We start from the raw sequence: 25,070 nt of genomic DNA on the forward strand, positions 1-25,070 counted from the left end.
GAAGTGACAGTCATGCATTTTTAGTACAGTGGAAGGAAAAAAACAACATAGCAAACTAATTGGACAGATGTTCGTGGAAAAGACAGTAACAGGTTTAATTAAGGTTAGCCACAGTGGAGTAATGAAACAAAATTATGGCTAACCATCTAGCCACTAAATAATATGGGTAGGTCAGAGAATGATTGAAAACAGATTAAATTGCCTCTCAGAAGATAAAAATTGTTTACCTGAAATGCTGCTCAACAATTGATTCACAAAAGTAATTTAATACTCTAGGATTTATACATCTAGGAATTCTCTTCATAGGAGTGGGATTATCATATATTCATGTGATATGTTTGTTTTTAGCATTTGATAATACAAATAGGAATTCAAAAAGAAAATACACAAAAAAGTAACTCATAAAGTAATGATTGCCAAAATATATTTTATTATTAAATAAGCCTCAATCCTGTGGAAAATAGGTATTTCTAATATATAGTACACAGGTACATAATATAGTCATGCATAATACACCCATGATTGCTGAGACTGATAAATAGGAAGAATAAAGCAGTAGAATATCTTTAAATTGTTAATTTTGAAATCAGAGTTACAGAAAGCCATATTTAGTTTTAATGTCCTAAAATGTTATTTCCTCGAATAATATAGAAGACATAGAAATTAGACTTAAATATAAATTAGGACTCACCAACTGTTTTTGCAAAAGTACTTGTATCTTGTACTGACTTTAGTTTACTAGACTCTATAATAGTGCCCTCTGGTGGTTACTATAGAAGTTACTCTCCAGATTTTTTTTTTTTTTTTTTTGGTCATTCCAATTTAAATATATGTATATAATATTCATGGTGTTTTATGAATGTTTCTCTTTTGTGATATTTACAAGCTCTACTCTCCCATGTTTAGTGTATTATGATAAAATATTTCTTTTATTGAAACCAATTTTGGGAAGGTTGGAATAACAAGACATCTAGTTAAGTGACCACATTTTTCCCTACAGTATGAAAGATTAAAGTTGCATCTCTAAAAGCTACAAAAACTTGGATTATCCAAAGTGTCCTTGACAAAGAATATGAGAAACAGATTCCCATATCAAATGCTGTTTCTGATGAAAGATTTGTGGTTTGTATAAAACACACAATTGGATAAAAAGTGAAATATGCACTAAATCATTCAGATGTTTTAGTTGCTTTAGTAAAGGAAAAAACTGTTATTATTTCATTAAATATTTCTTCAGCATAGTTCCATGATTTTAAGAAGACTACCAGGAGCAGACACAAGTTCTGCTTCCATCAGTGACATGCATGTATCACCTACAATCAAACAAAGAGAGAAAAGGTGATTGCCACAAAAGATGTACAGATTAGGTGCTATGAGAATCCAGCTACAGGAGAGTTCATTTTTGCCTCAGAGAATTAGGAAGTACATAAAACAGATACAGTTTGAGCTGGGCCTTTACTGATAAGTACAAATTAGAAAGGAGAAAGTGACTGGAGCAGAGGAAGGCAGCACAAAACAGGAGTGACAGAAATTAATGTTCAAGGCACAGAAAGACAAGCCAAAGGGAGTCAGAGTGAATGGGCCAAGTGGGCTTCAATGTAAAACATACATAGAGGAGCAATGAGAGATACATTTGGAAAGGAGCCAAGGATAAAGGGCTTCGAGAAGCAACTAGAGAATTCGACTGAAATCTTAAGATGTTCTGAAATTACTAAAAATCTAATCTCAGCTATTAAGCCCTAAAAGCACTTTTTTCATGAAAAAATTCATTAATTTAGCACCATTTAATGGAACTGATGCTTTTGTGTGTGTGTGTGTGTGTGTGTGTGTAGGGGGGTTGAGGGGGAGCATACTGATTCAATAGAAAGACACTAGAAAATAGTATACATGTTTTAAGTGTCTGCAAAAGAACTATCAAAATATGTGGATATTTAGCAGCAACTTATCAAAACCTCTGCATTTCTGTATGTTTAACTGCATTTTGTGCTGTATAGATACAGACCTGTAAACAGGGAAGGTAAATTCTGGATTTTAATTGAATTCCTTTTCGGATACTAACAAAATATCAACCTATTTATCTCTGTCCTACAGTTACATACCAGATTGAGAATAAAAAATCAATCAAGCACCAGATACTTTATTAAGATAAAGCCAAACATCTAGATTCATTTGTATTATCTACTTCTAATGGCCCCAAATGTCTTTAGATTCAAGCATATATGTAATTTTGTTTTGCAAAAACATTATATAAATTTACATTTATTCCAGTATATGTACATGTTCCTTAGATTTGATGTTCTTATTTTATTATAAAACTTGGTTTGCATTTAAAATATTGACAAGATTTGTACAAGCTTTTCAAATGAGACTTCTGTTCACTAGACAAGATGAAAAAGACAGTATTTCCTTAAATTTATTTCCAGTCTTGTTCCTTTTTACTGTTGTTTTACATTCTGCACACATCCCAAATTTCCCACAAGAGGAATAGAATTAACAAATGCATCAGGTAAAATCAAAGTTCACTAAAGAAAAGATTGAATATTTTAAAGTGTAAATACGGCATCAATTCTATAAAATAATTATTTTGATACATTGTGAAACTGCTTTTGTATGAAAGTGTTTTAGTTTAGTGAAGATAATTTGATTTAAAAATTAGTTCATATTAAGGTTCATCTTTGAAAATGGTATATTCAGATTTTCAAGTTGATGTAGTTTAAGTTTTCAATATCGTACTAAAAAATACTAGCAATCTTGTTATTTGGACTATGTAATGTTAATCAAAAAGTATGACTGCTTTCTTTTGTTTACAATCAGTTGACTAAAATCTGACTCATTATGTGGTTAACTACACAGTTTACACATGTTCATAATTTGGTAATCCTATTACTTTATTTTTTTAGGTTTTTTTGAAGTGCTTTTTCTTTAACACTAAATGCACCATCTGAGTTTCTTCTACATAGCTTGAAGAAAATATTAACCAGATTTTATAACTATCACTCTGTTTCCATAAATACAGCTCTATGGGAACTAGCCATCTATTGGGGACTAGTTATTTAACAGGCTTTTTAAAAATAACTTTTCCCAAATTATGTGATACATGATAAAAATTGACTAATAAATATTTCTCCCTAATTCCCCTATTCTGGGAAAAGGATCCTACTATAACTGAAATAGATGTGACATCCTATAGTCTTAGAGAAGCTTTGTCTTGAAACAGAATAAAGGGAGAAGTGGGCAAAAATGAAAACCTTTACAAGACCTGACCCTGACTACCCAGATGGTGGGTTTCCTGTCCTCAATGTTTTCTTTCACAATGTATGTAATTTTCACTTCCTTTGGTTATGCTGGTTCAAATTTCATCAGGCTAAGAGTTACTGTATTTGTATGCATCTCCCCAAGAGAAAGTGTAGGTACCTCAGGATCATTATATTTGATTATCAATCATTCCCCCAGTATGTGAATCTCTGCAGCTGCCCAAGAAACCCCTGATTGGACAGAGATCTGTGTGTGGAGAATCATCTATGTAGTTTTGAAGCCTAGATGTGTCTAGAACTAGAAGAGTATTGAGGCATATTTACTGTTAGCACTAGACACGCTTCAAGGTTGTAGGGCACAACTGTGGAGAGGAAAACCCTACATAAGAGGTTCGGGTGTGGGAAAGACTATCACAAGACAAAGAAGAATGGGTTAATGGAATCTTGCTTTACCTCATTCCTCAGAGTCACAGTGTCATCAGGTAGGCATTACCAACCCCATTATTTTCAAATGAGGCAATTTGAAACAGACATTTTAGAGTTATTGTAGAAAGAACTGGGATGCAAAACCAGATCAATATGTTCAAAGTCTGAGCTGTTAAATCCGGACCATGTGACAATTCAAATAACGCTTTCAAAAATTTGCCTAGAGAAGATTTTCTTACACAGAATAAGAGGAAACACTAGCCTTCTCTCTTCTTTCTGCATCCTAAGCTCCTCCCAAATGTCTAATCTAGAACTTCACTTCCAATTTCAGTATTATACTCCTACTGCATAATTTACAGCGCAAATTTATAATCTTTCCATGAAAAAATGGCTCCTTATACTCCCAAAAAATCGAAATAATGAAAATAAGTTCCAGTCATAAACTAGGAAATGCCTATGGGAAAAAAAATATATTCAAATGCTAAAAAGTTGTAGGTCTAGACAGAGCTATATATAAACAAGGCCAGGACTTTCAATTATCCTTTGAAATTATTCCAGTTTGTATTTCACCTCTCAGAAGAAAAATATTATCGGTTATTAATGTACAATTTAATTAAGCAATGTTCTCATATATCCTGCTATTTTTATCTACCCAAGTCTTTCTAAACTCATTTTTCCATGAAGTAGTCAAAATTCTTATTCTTTTGCCATATCATTAGTGCAACACAGTACAAATTAGCCACTAAAAATAACAGCAGTAGAATAGATGGATAGTTACATACTATGTAACAGCCTGAAAGTCTAAAGATTTTTCCTTGGTTGTGATCATTTTTCCTTTCTGTCCAATAAAAACAGTGAAATATTTTAGTGGTGCATACGCATAATAATTGGTTAAGGAATCAAAATGAAAAGCAGGTTAAGAAATGTGGATTTCTAGATGTGGATTGCTAGAACTGTTCTTTATACATGTCAATGAAGAAAACGTATAATTATGCATTTGGAGAGCAATGGGAGTTTCATTGATTGACTGTGGTGTTGACTCTTCCCACACCATGCAGCAAAGCCCACCAATCACCGGCCTGCAGAAAGCTCCGTGTCCACAGGCTCCTCTGGTAGCAGCTTTGGCAGTGGGTATAGCGTGGACAGTGAAGGAAGCAGCAGCACTGCAGGGGAGACTAATCTATTTCCTATTCCAAGGATGTAAGTGGTTCTTTTTTTTTTCCCACTACAAAGTTAGCAGCATCATGAGTAAGCTTTTCTTAACTTTTAACAGGAAATAACTAGATAATTACCAATTCTGAGTCATTGTCCCCAAAGCACTTCAGCTATCTATATCTACATTAAAAGACTATTCAGGAATGATTGGATTAATTTAGTGAATTTTAAGGATGAAATATGGCTATTATCAGGACTCCTTAATCACTGCAAACTCTATTTAATATTAAACCCACTAAAGTAATAAGTCATGTCTGAATCAGCTCAGGAGCAGTAGTACATTGATGCTTTAATCACATAATGGCCAAACACAAGCATTATTAGTATTTGCAATGAACAGAATAATTTACTCTGAACCAGGATACATTTAAACAAATTTAAAGAACTGATATGTTGTATTTTAAGTGGGTGACACATTGGGTTACTCATATAGACTTTTCAACTATAAATGTCACTGCAATTTACATAGAAGATTTTGAAGTGTTTCCATATTTTCTAGAACAAATATCAAGTAGTACAATTGCCCCTGAGCAGGTAATCTTGAAGTTTGATTGTAATATGGAAATCCTTGAAAAAAATCAAGTTACAAATCTAAAGCAAAATTAAAACATTATGTTTAGATTATGTTAGTATGGGTTTAGTTATATGGTGGCAAAATTTAACAACATCCAAGGTAAATATGTAGGCTATTTTTGTTCCAATATTAAAATCTACACTATCCTGACCTTTCCTTCTCCTCTCGATTAAATCATTTTCCGGGTTCTCAAAAACACCCTGGGCCAACCAGCTCCAGGGTCTAGCCAAGGCAAACCCAGACTGCCACCAAATTTTGTGAGGCCTGAAAGCTAAAATTGCTTTCATGTTCTGCAATGTTTAAATAGGGAAAAACAGAAAAATAGCATTTTATGACACATGAAAATTATATGAAATAGAAATTTCAGTATACATAAAGTTTTGATGGAACTTTACTTATATGTTGCTTAATGCTATTTCTCCTATAGGAGCAGATCTGAGTCCTTCCAGCAGAAACCATTCAAATTACTTACTATCTGGCTCTTTACAGAAAGAGTTTGCAGACCCCTGGTCAGTACCCTCATTAAAGGGTCCTTTTCATTTCTCCAATGTATATGAAGTCCTCTCTGGGCTTGGAACTTTTAGTTCCTTGTTTTGATGTCAAGGCTTTCATAAATCTTTCCTTTTGATCCCAGAATAACAAATACAAATTATAAACTGTGTGGTCAGAATGTTCTGAAATAAAGATTATTTATTGGATGTTTAGAAAAATTGCATTCTTTGCACGACTCACAGTTACATTTCCTACGTGCTTTGTTTAGCTTCACTGCAAAATGCTGCAAAAGTTTTCTACATAATCTTAGAAATGTACATAATACATGTTTTGGCTGAGTACCTAACACTAAAATCAGTGTTCCTTAGAAGCGAAACCTGCAGTTGAATATCACCATTAAAATATGAAATCTGGAAGTCAAACCCAAAATTATCAAATCCAAAATTATCAAAAATTTATTTTTATTATAATTACCAAGACATAATTATTTGTAAAAGTTTAAAATAGTACAAGATAGTAACTTTTTAATACTCTCATCTGCTAGATTAACACTACTAAAATGATGTCCACTTTCAGTTGAGTTTGGCTTAGTGACAAGATATATTTTGGTTAAATTATCAGAATAGTGCACTACAAAGGAGGGATTGCTGCTGACTTTAGATGGCCTCTCTGTCTAATAGCAAGAGACAGCAGAGTTAATTCTTTCTAACTTATGAGCTGCTTGTTTTGAATCTCATTGAAGAAATTACACAAACTGAGGTTTTGTTCATTGCTTAGTTAGGATTCTGGTTTTGTGTGTGTGTATATTATGTATGTGTATATGTTTTATATACATATATATAGTCTCCATCTATATATATATATGTATGTATATATATAGTCTTGTCTGAATATATACATAAGACTTGATATGTATCTGTCTGTGTAATTTCTATCATTTTTAATGCATTTGGTCCCTCACATAATCACTTGATAAAAATTTGGGTTTAAACCTATGACCTAGAATTGCCATAATGGTACAGTCTAATAACCTTCAAAATAAAATTTCTGAATTTGCATCCATTCCTCATTCATTAATGTATAACCATTAAAGTAAAGAAGAGGACTTTTAGAGACTTTTTCAAGTAAGTAACAATTGGATTTTTAAGAAATAAGTATACTTACTGTTTCAGCAGATCCAGCAAATCAAAAAAATTTGTCAATGTAAGAATTAAATGTTAGTAAAATAGGTTAGAATTATTTTTTTAGAAAATATAGTATCAAGATTTTCTTTTGTTCAAGTTCCCTTTTAAAAAAAACTTTTATTTTTACATCATTGTTCATTATTTGTATTCAAGCAAACATTGTTTAGAAATGAACAATGATGTAAAAAATATATAAATAAAAATTAAAATTAAAAAAAAAAACAAGTTCCCTTTTTAACAAGTATTTTTATTCCACCTATTCATAACATTTTGTAGAAGTACATATAAAAACAATTCCAAAAATCTCTTGTATGTCATATAGGTTTTCTTCTCACTAGAGAAATAAGATATATCCTACAGTTTTTTCACTGTTATATTATCGATACTCTGAACCCACAGTGCTCAAAATGTGAACTCTTCATTTAGCTGGCCTTCCAAAACTTTGAGGCTGATTCTACAAGTGAATAGCAGACTATAGCTGAATTCTAACACTGTTATGTGCATAGCTACAGATTAATACTTTATAGTTATTGAATTTTATGTTTCAAGCGCTGTTTTAAGCACTTTATAAACATTTTCCATGTGATTTTTCATAAGCGAAAGGCAGCTAATGTTACTATTCTTCTATTACAAAAGAAGAAATAATCTTCACCAGATTAAGTTGATTTGCTTTAGATTATACATAGCATGAAAGCAAATTCAAAAGCAGAGACCAGGCAGACTAACTTCAAAAGCCAGCTTCTGTGCCCAGCTGAAACAGATGAAGGATCTTCAAGAAAGTCATCAAGTGAAATAAAAATCTGTTACTAAGATTCTATTGTTTTAAATGATTCAAAAATCTGCTTTTCACAAAAGCATCTGTTACAACTCAGCATAGCAAAGTCTGAAGATATAAAAACTATTCTTCTTGAATTAAAAACAGAGAAAAGAACTCTATGATTCTAAAAAATAAATTGAAAATTTTGTGATGATTGATCTTTTTAAAAAAATATTTATTTATGCATACAAGAACTGGGGTGTAGGCCAGAGTTGCAGGAGAGTGAGAGGATACACCAGAGACAGAATGGGGAGCAGAAGAGGCCGATTGACTGAAATACACTGCTAAGGGGAGCAGCGGGCCAGAGAGGAGAGGTATGCTGTACCATGTGGGTCACCTCCTTGGCCAGGGATTGAACTCGTGCAGCTGATAACTTTATAGTGCTAAGACTTAACCCCTTAAGCCACCAGCAAGGCCTGAAATGACCAGATCTTTGACAAATGAATCAAAGACTAATATATTCAAAATAAGAATTTGAGGTATTATGTTGGCAAAAAATAGGAATAATAAACAAGTTCCAATTTTAAGAGCATTATGATATAGAGAAATTAATTGTGTATATATTTGCCATTCAGGTAAGTTATCACAGGTCTGAATATATAATGCCATTAATAAATAATAACATTTTCTTTTCTTTTTAGAGGGAAGATGGGGCAGAATGGGCAAGATCCTGTAAAACAGCCTGGAGTAGGAGCAGGACTAGCAGACTCTGAAGGTAAGTTGAAATATACAGTACTGGAATTTAGTTGACTACATGCTACACATGGAATATTTCTTTTTTCTTTCAATATGAATGCAAATTTCTAAGTACTAGAAAATGAGTCACTATTATTTATGTTATCTGTTAATTGAGAATGATATTGTAACTTCATCTAGAAATCTTCCTTACATTATCTCATTTAATTTTTAAAATTATTATGAAAGTAATGATCCTACATGCGGTTTTACATCAAAAGTCACTGAAAGTACATCATTCGCACAAGTAGGAGCAAGTAACCTGAATGCAGGAAAATGCTATGATAGCAAATCACATGCTATCAGGAACAATAATTAATGACATGGTATCACAAGAGCACTAATGAGGAAACCCAGATATGGACATCAAGTCTGTTCCTGTTTCCTAAATGGTGACCTAATTGCTCTATCTTCATTAACGTCATCTGAAAATTGTAGGTTTAGGTGATACCTAAGATTTCACATGAACTTAACTAGATAACCACATTTTTCTGATTCTATTAAATTTTTTTCTCTGCACTCATTCAAAGACTTTGCTTTCTGCATCCGTTCCCATATTCCCCAGAGTTCTATCCTCAATCCACCATCCCTTTTACCCGCCCTTTCTCTGCATAAACTCATCAACCCTCATCTATATGTTGATTAGTCCCAAATCTACCACCCAAACTCCCTGAAATTCCCACACAGATAGTTCATGCCTGCCAGGTATTTGTGTCAATCTAGTAAAATAAAAAATACTCTGAAAATTTAAAATGGAGGAATCTTATGTGCTAATGATTATATATTCTTGGAAGAAGCTGAGACACCAAACGGGAGATAGTGAAGTAGCAGAAGGAGCAACTGTCCCTGTTGACAAGAGGCCAGTGAGAAGTGAAACAAGGACAATCTGTCTTACTGGGAGCTAGAGACAAGGGAGAGGCACAGCAAGTGCCAAAAATATATCTTGAAAAAAAAAAACAAGGATGGAGAGAAATATCCCAGCCTCTCCCATGCTTCCATTTTCCAGTCTGCCTGTACTAATCAAATCCAGCTAGAACTAACTGACAGAGGAGCCTGGGAGACAACCAGGGAAGTGTCCCCTCTGAGAGGAGAGCAAGGAAATAACCAAGAACACAGGGAGGGACACAGGTTAGATCCCATATATGCTTCAAGTGATACATGCCCTGAACTTAATTCACCCACTTCAATTTTATCTCTTTCTCCAACACCCTTCTACCACACATAAAATTTGTGCCTATTCATACCATAATTTGCATATTGTTCATTGCTCTTTGGTTTAAATTTACCTATTTCTATGCTGTCTCCTCCATAATGCAGCACAATACTCAGAACAGAGCTGTGGTTTTTTCATATTGATGTCCCCACACTTTACAGAAAACCTTGCCTATAGAGTTGCTTCAATACTGCCCAGAAAGTGAATAGACAGTATAATCATATATAAAAGTAATGGTCATTGATTTTCATATGACTCTAGAATTCAGGTACAGAGAGAAGTAATTCATGTTCAGTTTACTTAAAGTTCTAGCTACTTAATTTCACCTTCTTTTTAATCTTAAAGTTTATGAATAAAATTATTTTAATATAAATGTTAGCAACTCTCAATAAATAGAAAGTGTTCATGGTAATGCAGCTTTCTTCTTTAAATTTGTCCCACACAAAACATGATTGTTTTCCAAGATGACAATCATTGGCTAATTTATATTTAATTTAAGCTATTGTCAATATGTTTATGTTTTAGCCCTTATCAACAGTGAATCTCAGATTAGTTATTGAACAGAGGGATGGAGGTTGAGGATGGGAACAAGATGGAATATGATATGTAATATGAGCCATTTATTATCATGTGCCCTTTTGGTTGAAATATACTGGACAAATTGCTTTTGACAGTTACTTCTGACATTTTCACAATAAGCAAGTTTATAATTTGCATATCTATATGAAGTTGGTATGAATAATTCTATAAAATATACATGAGATTGCTAATAATGTGAAGAAGAAATGACAATAAATATTAAAACTTTAGAAAAAAGTAAGAAATACTTATACGGAGAATAGGGGTGATGTTAAATTATAAGGAATTTATTTGTTCTAAAGTGATAAGACATCAATTTAACTGCAAGATTTTGTATTTTCCATGTAGAAATATTGAATCAACTTCCTGTTGTTCTTGTGGTATATATTTGATATATATTTTCTGTGATTTGAGTTATTCAGAGGACCACCTTCACGTCCTTCTGCTGTCCGTCAACATGAACAGCCAAGTCATGGCTACAAACAAACAGAACAGAGTGTTCAATTTGTGTTTAGACATAATTTGTTTAATTTCCTGATTGGATTTGTCTTCTTTTTAATCCTTCACTAAGCCACTAGAAAAAATGCCTCACTGTAGAAACGTTTTCTTGACATTGTAGTTTCTTACAATGTTCTACTTCAGTCTTTGAGCTTTTACTACTACTCATTTAAATACTTGGTTTTATGAACATCTTGTTCTGCTCTAAGAGAAATTGATCTATAAAGAAAGTTCTAGAACAGGATACTGTAAATCAAAATTTAGCAGAGATTTTAATTAACCACCTTTAGACAGTTTGTATTAAAAAATACTGGTTTTGAAATTACAGAGAACAGAATATAAAAAGTAATATTTTACAGAATTGAAATTTTGTGTGAAAATATTTTTAAAATTTGTAATGCTAATTAGCCATGTCCCTGTTCTACCTATTGAGCAAGTCTACTTATTCAGAATTCTACTTATTCTGACTTCTGATAAAAAAGAACACATTTTTCACTTAATTATAATAATGTTTCATCTTCTGTATAGTAGTGACTCATAAATTTTAATCCCAGCATGAGATTAGTTCATTAAATGTGAGATCAATCAAACAAGGTTTGGAGGTTCTGACCTAAATTGTAGTAGAAAATTGTTAAAACTACCACAGACCATTTCTACTAATGAGTGGTTGAATGTCCACAATTTAAAGAAGTACACGATATGAGTGCATCTAAGTATGATTTTTGATACATGATAAACATTATTTAATTGTAGTTACATTAAATTAGAAGTATATCTAAGTGAGAGCTATTAGGAACCCATCCAAAGGAGTGATATTAGTAAAGATTGATAAAATAATCATGGATTCGTTGGGGTAGGTAAGACTACTTCTCTTAAAAATTAAATCCAAGCAGTTAGATGTTCCAATTATACTGGCAAGGATTTTCTCAATTTACAATAAAAATCTCTAATGACACCCTCAAGATCATGTCCTTTCCAACACTTTTTTATTCCATTTTTAATAGTGTTGTTTTTGGCCATTGAGCACTCATGAATATTACATATAATATAACTGTTTGACTCTTTAAGTCTCCTAAATTCTGTGTTCAGAAGCATTAGCAAGCATCAGGGTTACAAGTCTGTATGAGGTTTAATTTAATTGGCTGCATGCCTTTAAAAAACAAATAGCACTAGGGCCTCCCCAGTGGTGCAGACTGGTTGAGCCCAGCACTGTGAAGCTGTCTGCAGCCTCTGCAGTGTGGGTTTGATGCTGGCTGGCGAGGTCTCTCATCGCATGGCAGACCTCTCCTGTTCCGCCCACTGCTCCCCTCAGCAGTGTATTTCGGTGACTCCACCTGTTCTGTTCCCCGCTCGGTCTCTGATGACTCCCCTCACCCTCTTGTGCATCCAGCCTGTACCCGGGTTCATGTATGGATAAATAAATCTTTAAAAAAAAATAGCACTAATAAGTCATACATTTTTGTAATATATGGAAAGTCTGAATTTAATCACTCAATTTCCATTTTTAATGGGCCAGAACAAATAAACCTCTACCATTATAGAAATATTCTAGACTTTACTCTCAAATGTTTTCAAATAATCGCATGCATAAAAGCAGATCATGAATAAAGCTAACCTAAAGAGGAAGGTTAGGAAGATAAGGAATAAGACAAGATTTGATTCAATATCTTAACAGGAAGTGGGTTTTTTAATTGATTTTTTTTTATATTGAGGTGCCATTGATTTACAACTCTCTATGTGATTCAGAGGAGCAGATTCACACCTCCTTGGTAAATATTGAGCACCTGTTGTTAATGGCACTGGGATAGGCACCAGGGGAACAATGGGGAGTAGCAATGTCCCACAACTCAGCAGTGACATTCTTGTTCCTGAAGAAAATTCATGTCACTTTCTGGAAATTCCCATTACTACAGACTCCTTTTCTAATTAAAGTAAGGAGTTTTCAAAATAAAAATGCATTGTTTTCTTTCATTGTTTATTTTCTAAATCTCACTTCTTTTATTATTTTATTATTTTAGTTCACAGTCAATTTTCCCAGCACCATTTGTTAAAGTCTCACCTTTCCCCACTGCATGGTTGTGGCACCTTTGTCATGACTTAAGTATTGATGTATATGAATTTATTTTTGGTCTTTTGGTACTGTTCTGTCAACCCAGAACTTAATACAGCTGTATTTCAAGAAGGAAGGCTAAGTCTTCATCTGCTAAAATAAAAAATCAAGAAATATAAATATATAAAGAACCAAAGAAACAGATAAAAATAGTTGACAATAGATTTCCCTGGCAATTTTATTAAGGGATAAAGGAAACAAAGGGGTGGGATTGGAAGGATTTGCTTTGAAAAAGAAGTCACAAAATATAAATGATTCAAACTTTTAATCTAAAAGGAAATAAAAATTAGACTTAGTGATCATGTGGCAGTCACAGGTAAAAAGAAAAATTATCATTATTTTCAGTAAATAATGTCCTAATATTTCTAATAATTCCTACTATTTCTCCAAATTATTGTGTATATTCATTTTTCTTGAAGTACTTTGGTAATGCTTATTGCAAGCAAGCACTCCTTTTATCTAACCTACTTATTGAATACATCCTGATCACACTATGTTATACACAGTGTTTTCACTTTTTTTTTTTTTTTTTAATGTGGGACCCTCGCCAGCGGCCCGGGAATGAACCGGTGCTACAGAGGCTGTGGGCAGCCTCGCAGCCCAGTGCTCAACCGCTGCGCCACCAGGGGAGGCCCCACAGTGTTTTCACTTTTAAAAACCTGACTTTGATGACAGTAAAATTGTGAGTTCTCTGGGGAAAGGGGCTGTGGAATTCAAATGATCAGGTTGCTTTAACATTTTTTTTGATTCACTCAAAAGTTAAAATGAATTTATGAACACTCCTCAAGAAAAATTTTCAGAATTTTTGAAAATGCCAAAATTCACTGAAGATAATTCATCTTTCTACCATTCAATTATTATTTTCCCAAACTGAAATGTGATACCAGAAAGTCATTTTGAAATTTATATAATTTTCCATAGGGAAATATTTTTGTATAAAATATTTTGTATAAAAATAGAACGGGCCAGAAAAACAACGAATTTCACAAAAAAAGCCTTTGTGCCAATAAATTTGTAGGGAAAAAATAATCACCTATTTTTTTTAATTGAGATAACATTGGTTTACAATGTTGTTCATGACTCAGAAGTACAGGTGCTCTCCCTTCAGGTGTTATTCCCACACTCCACCCACCACCAAAGCACCCATAATCCTCTACCATACTCCATGGTGCTCCCTCCCCACAGTGTTAAATCCTTTATTTTTTAAAAAAAGAATTTTTATCTACTGTAGTCCTCTTTTGCATTTGAGTATTTTCTTCCTCCAAGCAGATGCAGCTTTAGACTGTTATCATCCAAAGCAGATACTTGCCCACAGAATAGCACAACACAGTGAATTCTGTAATTTAGTCACACTCTAAAACCCAGACCACCATCACTCATGTAACAGAATAACAAGCAGCAGTAGCAGAGCTTTAACTTCCACATCTTATCATGACATCTTATTGTTGCTATTGAATAACATTTATATACAAAATTATGTAATTGATAATAAATATATGTATATACATTGTATTCTGCTTATACTCATCTTCTTTTAAAAAAATCAAAACATCCTTCTTAACAGTGACCACCACAACAACATCCAACTACCACTTAGTTGCCAGTCACTCTACTAGGATCTTTAAAGAAAATGGTGACCCCAGTTTTCAAAACAACCCTCTAAAATGAACCATCATGATATTATGTAGGTATTTCAGTATATATGATATTTCCAGCATCTAGCATAGAGGCTTATACCAAATATCTACCTAGTAAACATTTTTTGAATCAAGATACCCAAACCTGGAGAGACTAAAAGGATAAATCAAACCTAGCCACATAGTTGTGAAATTGAAGTAAATATTTATACAAAAGTATTAAATTTTAGAACAGAATTCTTTGAATATACCTGCCATACCCAACCTTGGAAAGTAATGCCAATCTCATGTGTTGATGTATGGTTCTTTAAGGAGATGACTAGCCCAAAACTGAATCCATACAGATGATATCACTTTAATTAAAAATGACATAATCAACTTAGAAGTATAGTAACTACATTTTTACTAATGCGCTTCTTTTACAAAACCCAGTTGGACCTACAGAAGATGATTCATTCTGAGTCTTCACCAAAAAGATCCAGTGCACTGAGGCAGACATATGTGTTCATGAATATTTAGGATGAGACTTATGAGAAAGGTGAATATACATTAAGTATTGAGGTACTCTGCTGTTGGCTGGGTAAGGAAAATCTTCCTGGCAAAGATACTTTTTTGAGTAGTTATTGAAATAAAGGTAATTAAAAGTCTAGGTGAAGGAGGACTGCCAAGGTTTCCAATAAGGGAAAATTTTATGTTCAAAATCTTTGCCATGTGAGAGTACCTGTGTTATTGGTGAACCAGTGGGCACTCCTGTGTGATTGTCACTGAATTCTGTCCTGCAGGGAAACAAGGCTTGAAGGGTTGTCACAGCCAGAGAAATTATGAACTATCAGATGTTGTCCAGAGGAATCAGATTCTTTATTATAGAAAGGCAATTTTGGCTTTATTTAGATGGATTTAAAGAAAGAAAATGACATGATCAGATTTGGTGCTGTGATTAATGGATTTTAAGGAATCACATCTTCAGGTAGGGACCAGTCAGGAGACAATTCAGTGTCCAATTAAGACATGGTCAGGACTGGCACAAGGCAGTCAGCAGTGGAAGGAAAAGGGATAGGCAGCTCTGGGAGCTCTCTAGAGAGATTAACAAAGATTCCTTTGTTCAAAAATGATTCAGAATCAAAATGCTGGGCTTTAATACCAAAGTTAAAATAACACAGTTTTGGGCACTAGCATTTTAGAGATGAAATGATGCAATTATGGTCACTCTGTAAATGATCAGTAGTTAAATACAGTCTGATTTCAAAGGAAGTAGCTAAAAAATGTTATCAGAGGGCATTGTAAAAGGGAACTGTTTGGAAGTAATAAAATGCAAACCCGTGCTTCAAGAATTTTAAATAAAGAAATTGGCTGGTCTTTAAAAGATCATCTGCCATTTACGCACTTCAGAGTGCATTTTAAAGATGAATGAAAAGAGGAAAGTGGGGTTGAATAAGGTAGAACACTTCAATTTTGCTCTCTTAACTTCATATGTATAATGTAGATATAGATAAATATATATAGATATATATATAGTGACAGTGAAATGTCGTTCCAAATAGGGAAAGCTTGGTGAATCATAGCCTTCCACATACGATTAGTGTGTTAGTATATGTGCACAGCATTGTGAGTTAAGGAGGAAAATCATTGGCAAACATGTTCAGATAAAAGTTTTTTGGTTTTTGGTTTTTTACTTTAATAAAAAATGTCCAGCTCTTATCCCGAAGACAGAAAAGGAAAGAGTTCATTATTTTTTATTTTATACATCTATGGTATTATACAAAGAGATCAAAAATTCAGAATGCTACCATGAAGTATTGAAAGCAGGTTTAGCCAAAAGAAGTTATAGTTCTATATTTGGAAAGGTATAAATGTTGATACATACATTTTGAAAAGTTCTCTGGGCACAGTAAGGGATTTCTTTGAGGCAGATGTAATTGAATTTACCAAAATACTCTGTCTTATAAAGTAAGCATTAGCTGAGTTATTATTTTGCTTTTTAAAGCATTTTGTCATTCAATAATATTTAATTAAAGCAGAGAAACCTTGGTTGTAAGGTTTCGGTCAATAAATGATCTTTAGTACTCAAGTATCTGAGTCCATTTCATAGTCTATACTTCTGTTTTGAGTTAGTCATGGCCATGTTATTTGGCCTCTAACTAGTTTAATTGGTGGGAAAAGTAGTTTAAAATGGTTTAAGTTATTTTAAGAGACCAGAAGAACAGAGACATTTGTCAACAATTTATTTTCAATACAGAGCCTTTTCCTCAAGTGTTTGTTACTCTTGATATTTTGATGGCTTGAGTTCATTTCATTTTATTTAATGGTGAATTGGCAGGGTCAAAATGTAGGTCAAGTTGTGCCATTTAGTTTGATGTTGAGAGTATGGTGCTATTTCTCAGCCAATTTTTAGCTTGTTTTGTTAGAGTTATCAGTGGAGCTCTCTGAGTGAAATTAACATGAACTGTTGCTCATTAGTTTGTGTTTATTTTAAAATTCTAGAATATGATGCATTTCCAAGTGTGTTTTTCTTGTGACTTACCAGTCTCTTTGAGATTTTTCTACCATTTTTTTCTCTAGTAATGTTTTTTTTTTTTTTTTAATTGAGGTAGCATTGGTTAACAACTCTGAACATGATTAGGGGAATACATTCTCAGATATATGTCACCACACCACCAAAGCACCATCGTCCTTTACTAGAGATCGCTGGACCCCTCTTCCCTTCCACTCTGCTCATTCTCCCTCTCTAGAAGCCTCAGTTCTTCAGTCAGTTTCTAGGGTTTGTTTTGGTTTACTTCTCTTTTTTATAGCTGAGTGGTATTCCATCGGATGCATGTACCACAGCTTCTTAGTATACTCCTGTGTTGTTGGGCACTTAGGTTGTTTCCATCGGTTGGCTAATCTGGCTATTTTAAATAGCGCTACAGTGAAGATAGGAGTACACATATCCCTCTGAATAAGTGTTTTTACATTCTTTGCACAAATACCTAACAGGCGAATTCTAGGTTATATAGAAAAAAATCTTCATCCTTTGTGACTCACTCTTCAGTGTACCTTACCAAGAAGCTATCCATTCATCCATGCCATCAGACTATGTTAGGGAAATCTCTTTGTACCCCGTGTATCCCCATAAGTCCGCAAACCACATTATACACAAAGATTTTTTTTTTAAAGATTTATTTATTTATACAAGCACTGGGTATAGTCAGAAGTGCAGAAGGGTGAGAGAAAATTCACCAGAGCCAGAGCGGGGAACAGAACGGGCAGAGTGACAAAGTACACTGCTGAGGGGAGCAGCGGGCGGCAGGAGAGGTCTGTCGCGCCATCTGGGACCCTCGCCCTGTGGCAGGGAATCGAACCAGAGCTGCAGCGGCTGCAGGCAGCTTCGCAACCCAGCACTCAACCACTGCGCCACCGGGGAGGCCCTATACACAAAGATCTTTTTAAGTTGTCTCAGGAGAGACCCTGACAACCTTTGATTAATATGAAGAGAGTTAAATCTTTCCATTTTAAAAACTGACATTTTGGTAGTATTTGCTAACTGCAGCAGAATCTAATCTATCCTGACTGATAAATGGCTGAAGTTGCCCTGCAAGGCATTAAGGCATAATAATAGAAAAAGGGTTTGGATTTGGTCTGAGATGAAGAAAACAAGGACATAGAATACAAAGCATAGAGATAGACCCAGGAATATGTGGAAACTAAAATCACCACGGTTTAAAAGGGACCATTTCATGGATGGAATTAGGAGAATAACCCTGGGTTATTGTTTATTTCATATGTAATAGTGGGTGTCACATGAGGCCCTAGCAGGAAGTAGTTGACATATGCAAAGGGGTAGTTAAAAAGAATTTGCTAAGTGGAGGGAAGTTAAAGTAACTAGCAAGGAAAAGTGAAACATAGGACTAGCCAAAACAAAAAGTCATTCCTGCCCTGAGTCTAGATGTGGAGAGACTATTGGAGAACCCAGCAAGAAATACAGTCATGGTATGGTATAGGAATCCAGGACAGAAGTTCTAACCTTTGTAACCAATGCAAAGCAATACCCCAGTCGAGAGGGTGGGGTCAGGGAAGGCGATAGCCCAGCTTCTGCCTTCCTGTTTCTCCTCCTCTCAAATCTCCCACTGCCTGGTCATTGCTGACCCCCTCCACACATCCTAAGACAAGGAAACTCAAGTGATGAAGTTCAAGCATTCTTTCTCTTAGGGAGAAAACAAGGTCAGACTAAAGAGGAAATAGGAAAGGCAAAAAAGAGGATCCAGTGCAAATGAGTTGAGAATAAATAGTTGAGGAGGAATTACAGTTTGTTCTTTTTGTAATTGGCTGAGGATAAATTGTTAAAGTGGTCTCACGCTCAAAGAGCACAAAAAGAGAGAAAAACTTACCTAACTTTTCTCTGAGACTTGCTCCTGCAGGTACAGCAGAGCTGGTGACTTTATTAACTAACCAGATAGTGCCAGGAAACTGCAAACACAGAGGAAGACTAGCCAGAGGCAAGGGGCCACCAATAGAAATTCAAAACATCAGTTATTTGAAATGCCTCTTGTATGAACTGCCCTGTAACTAACTAATGACCTTGGGCCATGTTCACTTTTGTTTTTTTTTAATCTGTTCTTAGCCTACTGTTAGGCCAATAAGATTGAAATCCTTTGCTCTTACCCCAGGTCCCGGCAAACCTCATTCCCCTTCTTAGAGAGGCAGATTAGAGTTTATCTCCTGTCTCCTTGCCTTATCCTTTCTCAAAATTCTGGTATCATATGTTCTGGTTAATATATGTATAGCAAGCCCATTGCTCAGTAGCATTTAATCTTGCAAGGCAGCTAAGTAGAAGGGAGATTAAAGGGACAGGTGAAAAAACGTAAGATGAGGAAGAGCCATAGAGTAGAACAGTAAAATATTCCTATATGTTACATTAGTAGCAATTAAAAAAACTAGAGACTCAGTTAAAGTTGAGAGGAGGAGCAAAATCACTGTAAGTTGAGTGTTAAATTAAGCACCAAGTGAGAGAGATTAAAAAAAAAAAAACCTAGTGGGCCAATGGAAACATTTGATTTCCATAAACTATTTAATCCTATTATTTCTGGTGGCATTCATAGGTTCATTCAGAGGTTAAATGCTGCCTGGTCAGCACCCATGCACCCCCCACCTCCACCCCCTCCCAAACATGTAGAGTTTGTCTTACACTGACTCGGTAGCATCACTCTTAGTAGATGTTTTTCCTCACTGGAGCTCCCTAACTCACTAATGTTAGAGTATCACCCGATTTTATTTTGTGAGTTCATTACATGATGGTATCAAAGTCTCTCCAGATTCAGAGAATATATGCACACCCTCTGCTCCTCTGGTTAACCAGCCTGCATTTAGAGGAAACGTAAAAGTGATTTTAGATGGGAGGTCTAACCTAGGTGCATGGAGTCAGGGAGCTAGCCTTGTCTTCTGAAGCTTGATGCTGTACTAGGAAAAAAAAATTTTAAATTTACTAACCTTTCCATCTTCAATTCAATGCTCCTGAGATTTGTTTGCCTGATGTTTTTAGAATTCACTTCAAAACTCCAAACATTTTCAATGTAATGTCATTTAAATTTTCTGTTTTCCTTCACTAGTTGCACAAGTTTTTTTTTTTCTTTTGTCTCATACAAAATAATAGGCTTTCAATTAAATTGTTTTTTAAGAGCTCTAGTTATTTTCAGTCACAGTGAAAAGAGTGCTATGATGCATGTACCACAGGGACAAAAATGCTAAAAACATTGAAGGAGATCAATCAGAAAAATCTATTTTTTCCTCCTAAAATTACGTTCTTTCTAGCTTTGTCTCAGAATGAAAGGATTTCTTTATATAACAAAACAGAAAGGGAAAGGGAATGTGCAGACCTGTCCTACTTTCACAGACTCTAAAATCACGTTAGGCCAAAATGCCTGCCTTATTGTATAAAATATCTCCTTGAATCTGGGTTGTTTCAAATAAAGGTCTTAATAAAAGCTTACAGAACTCTTCTCTCTTTGGGGGAAAAAACCTTAATGAAAACATAACAAAATGCCTTCTCCTCAGTTCCACTCTGCCCCAGACATGAAAATGTGTTGGGATGCACTCAATAGCTTTGAACAATTGAGTCTTGGAGGTATACATAAACAGAGAATAAGATTAGTAAGCTGTATACTAGCATTTATTTTGAGTGAAATCATACATTTGGGGGGAAATCCAAAAATATCTCAAAATCAAGGCCTCAGCTTGGTTTTGTGGGAGAATGTGGTCTTTTGAGTAAGAACCGATAAATGATTTTCTTCACATCTATGCAGAAAGGCTGTCTATCTAGTAAGCTTGCTGTAAAGATTAGAGAAATTTTACAGATCCATCCATTGAACATTGAATATATGCTAGGTATCTTTTATATGGGCTAAAAATACAGGGATAAATAAGGCACAGTCTGTGTATCTTACAGGCTACAGAGAAACACATAAAGTACCTGCAACACAGGTATTATTCAATAAATTGAATATATTGTTACCATTCAAATAAATTGTAACACTCTATCTACAACCTATCAAGACATTTAGTTCATAAATTAATGCTTTGGAAAGGAAATGGGTAATCATTTATCCTCTCTCTTAATTGTATCTGGCCTTTCCAGAAAAACTTTCCCACACATCTTGAGCCTCTGCCCTCTCAAGTCCCAAGTTTCCTCCCCCAACACATGCCTGCTCACAAGCACAACAGGAATTGTGCACACAATCACCACCACATAACACATAGGTTATTACAGAGTTGGAGATCGTCTAGGGCTGTCTTGCTGGAAACATCCAATCTAGGGATGTGACTGGACAAATTAGTAAATTTAAGAGTTACAGTCTTCTTTCTTTAAAGTTGGTATCTCAAGAGTATGAACGTGACCTCTGAGTCATAAGCAGTATCATAAACCAATGATACCTCAATTTAAAAAAAAGTAAGTAAAGCAAAACAAAAAGAGATTAAAGTTAGTGATACTGCTATTTCACATGTTTGAGGAAAATTCAGATAAGATGACAGAGCTTACATATGTTATTTTAAAAATTACTTCACTGGTAATAAAGGCATTACCTTCATTCATAACATGATGATGCTGTCCACTTGGTTATAGACCAGGTTACATGAAAACTATAAGAGAGCAGAAAATTATATTTACTGAAATATATCTGGGATGAAGACTTACTGATTTTTTTGAAAACCAAATCTACTCAGTTGCACTGTAAAGAAATTATATCTGACCACAAAGTATTTTACAAATCCTGTTTTAGGAATTTTCTTTCTAACTACTAGTGGTATGTTTGAGTAAAAAGTGCTGGAGTCAAGCATGCACAGTCATCTGTTAAATACAGGGGGTGGGGAATGAGCTGAACAGTGGAACTAGCCACATGGTGTGATTTTTATTGTTTGAGCAAGCTGACTTATTAAGGGTTAATTTCATGAGATCTTATAGTAAGGGTATTGGAATAGAATTTAACATACTACAGAATTAAATAAATTTGTTATATGTTTGCATTGCCCTTTCAATTAAATTTCTAGGAGAAACCTTCACAAATTTAGTTCTTTCCTCCTTCTGTTTAGTCCTACATATAAAATATTCAACACAGATAAGAACCTTTGTCCAGAAAACAATATTCTAAGACTTAAGTTTAAAACATGCCAATGACTTCATTACAATCATTAGTAAGTGATTAAAAAATAACAATAGACCTGGTTATGAAATTCAATAAAAATAAGATTACCAGAGTTGTTAAAAGATCTAGTAACTGTCCCTGTTACTCAACGACATGGTATAAAGAAGAGGGAAGTGTCAATTATAGATAATTATTGAGTACCACTCTGAACCTTGGGAGAAGAGAGATGCAATTTTGGCATGGAAGGTAAAATTATACAGACACTAGGGTAGGTTTCACACACCTGGTTGGAAATTATAGAGAAAGAATAGAACAAATTATAGTGGACTTACTTCCTTTCCCTAACAGGCTCAGCAAAGTGGAAAATAACTTTTTTTTAAGAAATTTGATTTTAGAAAGTAATGACATGAATATATCGAGGCATTTTATTTTATTTTGTGGGTTACTCTGAATAAATTGAGCAGTCGATGTAGTGGTGGAAATAATGCCTGAAGGCGTTTACTGTCAGTTACATCTAGAACAGATCCATTGTGTCAGATACTGAGACAGAAAAGGAATGAATGCTTTTGGCTAATTACAATTAGAGACATTGCGCTTGCAGTTTACCTTTACTATCGTAGCATTTTTCAAAAAGAAAAAACATTGTTTAGACTTTAAACAATTACAGGAGAGAAAAACAGAACTATCCATCAGGGAATATATCACACTTTGACTATGGACATGTGTTTGGATATTGGTAACACTTTCCATAATGACTGCCTTTGGAAACCACACTGAATAAGCAGACTAAATAATGGAGAACAGCTGTTCAGCTTGTGCAACACCAGGACTAGTAACATTTAGATAATATCAAAAAATATCTTAAAAAGGCACTGTCTTATAAAACTAAAAGAGATATTATGAATAATTTATAAACAATCCTTATTATGTATTTTCACTTTACATGTGAGGAAATAAAAAAAAAAGCAAAAACACCTAATGACTGACCTGTCATCTCACAGAACTAAAAGTCAGAATTCCTGATTTTTAAAATCCACCTTAATTACACATGAGACTTGTCTCGATTTGCAATGAGTGATAGGAACTTGGTATGGAGTGATGAGGAGCTAGACTGTCAGGGATAACTATGTATCTTATCTAACACCAATGCAGACTTCATTAGCTGGCACAAGTCACCTGTGGCAGGAGTTTATAATTTTTATTAATGGAAATTTGCTAATGCAAAGAAACCTATGTTGATAAGCATTTTATTAACTATGGTTTTTGCTTAATAGACTTGTCTTTTACAAAATACCTTTTTTTTTTTTCTATACTTCTTTTCCAATTTCTATTCATTTCCAGTGAGCTCAGGGGTCTGTGGTGGTGGACTGTGGGTGCTTTGGTGGCAAATGCACCATGGTAACACCTAAAAGGGGATCCTCCACTTCCATAATGGAAGCAATGATTTAAACAATATTAACTCAGTAAATATATTTTTTAATTATAATAATTAAATATTTTTGCCAAAATTGCCTAATCTCAATTTACACAGTTAAGTGTCATCTATATCAATAATAAATTAAATAATAAATAAGAATAAAAATAATAAATATGTGGTAAATAATTTTACTATCACTAATAAAAATGAAATATCTTGTCAATCGATAGTCACTTTGAGAAAATCACTTTGTATAGGTCAGTTCCTATAGAATCTCTTATAATTATGAATATTTTAGGAAATATTTAGTGTTGTTTTTTCATTTAACACAAATAACTTGCAAAATTGATGTATATGTGTAGACAATAACTTCTGTTATTTAAACAACTGGAAGAATTACCTGTTATGTCACCTCTGCTCTCTTTGGTCCTGTGCATGGCTAAGATAAAATAGTAAAATAGTGCCTGAAAAATTCTTTCATTTTGATAATATTTCTTAGATATTATCTCATGAGTCAATGTTTTAGAAATCTCTTCATAAGGAAATAAAAAATGTTCATGAGAAAATAGAGGCCTGCACTTAAAATCAGATCTTTGTTAAATTTTAGACTTAACATCTTGGCAAGTTTCTTAAAATACCCAAGTCTCTTGTTTTCTCATCTGTATAACAGGAATTATACCAACCCTATTTCTTATAAAATAGTGATCAGATTTTGTTAATGGTAGTTTTTTTAAAAAATTCTTCTCCAAAAATGTAAATTGGATACATACATGGAAGAACAGATATATAGGCATGTTTATAAATATATGCTTATAGATATGACATACACATTTTTAAAGATAAAATGTATCTAAACTTTTTCCTGAGAAAACAAAAAAGTGAGACGAGCACTGCATGTCTTAATGGAGAATAAAGCAACAGAGAGTGTGAAAAAAGAAAGCTTTGGAAGATAAAAATAAGCCACTTTTTCTTTTGGTTGGAGCATTTTAGCTAGCGATAGAGGGACATACACAATTTCATTCAAGTGGAATTAAATTATATATGCTCAATCAAAAATGATTAAATTGTCTTTTTAATGAAGAGAAGGTATCAGTAAAAATAATTTTTTCTTTATTTCAGCCATATTAATTAATGTTAGTTAATAAATGACCTCATTCAATTTAAGAAACCAAATTGAAAATATTAAGAAATTGAGTAAGATTTTTACTATGTTTTAAGTTTACTAATTAATTCTGCTTAAAGGAAATCAGAACTCTGAGTCTTTTCTACGTTAGTCTCACATTATTTATTGATTGCCTGCATTTCA

The 25,070-nt window shown here is 33.9% G+C and overlaps 1 protein-coding gene across 1 annotated transcript in view; it reads left to right on the top strand.

Moving 5' to 3' along the window:
• PCLO (piccolo presynaptic cytomatrix protein) overlaps positions 1-25,070 on the top strand; it is a gene marked incomplete at both ends in the record, with an annotated part of 281,873 nt that overhangs the window by 251,707 nt on the left and 5,096 nt on the right. The window contains 2 exons of the mRNA XM_084230265.1: positions 4,739-4,880; positions 8,604-8,677. Of these exons, the coding sequence (XP_084086391.1) occupies positions 4,739-4,880; positions 8,604-8,677 (216 nt within the window). The remainder of the gene's footprint in view (positions 1-4,738; positions 4,881-8,603; positions 8,678-25,070) is intronic.

Source organism: Talpa europaea (genome assembly GCF_964194135.1).
Source record: "Talpa europaea genome assembly, chromosome: 3".
Taxonomy (NCBI): domain Eukaryota; kingdom Metazoa; phylum Chordata; class Mammalia; order Eulipotyphla; family Talpidae; genus Talpa; species Talpa europaea.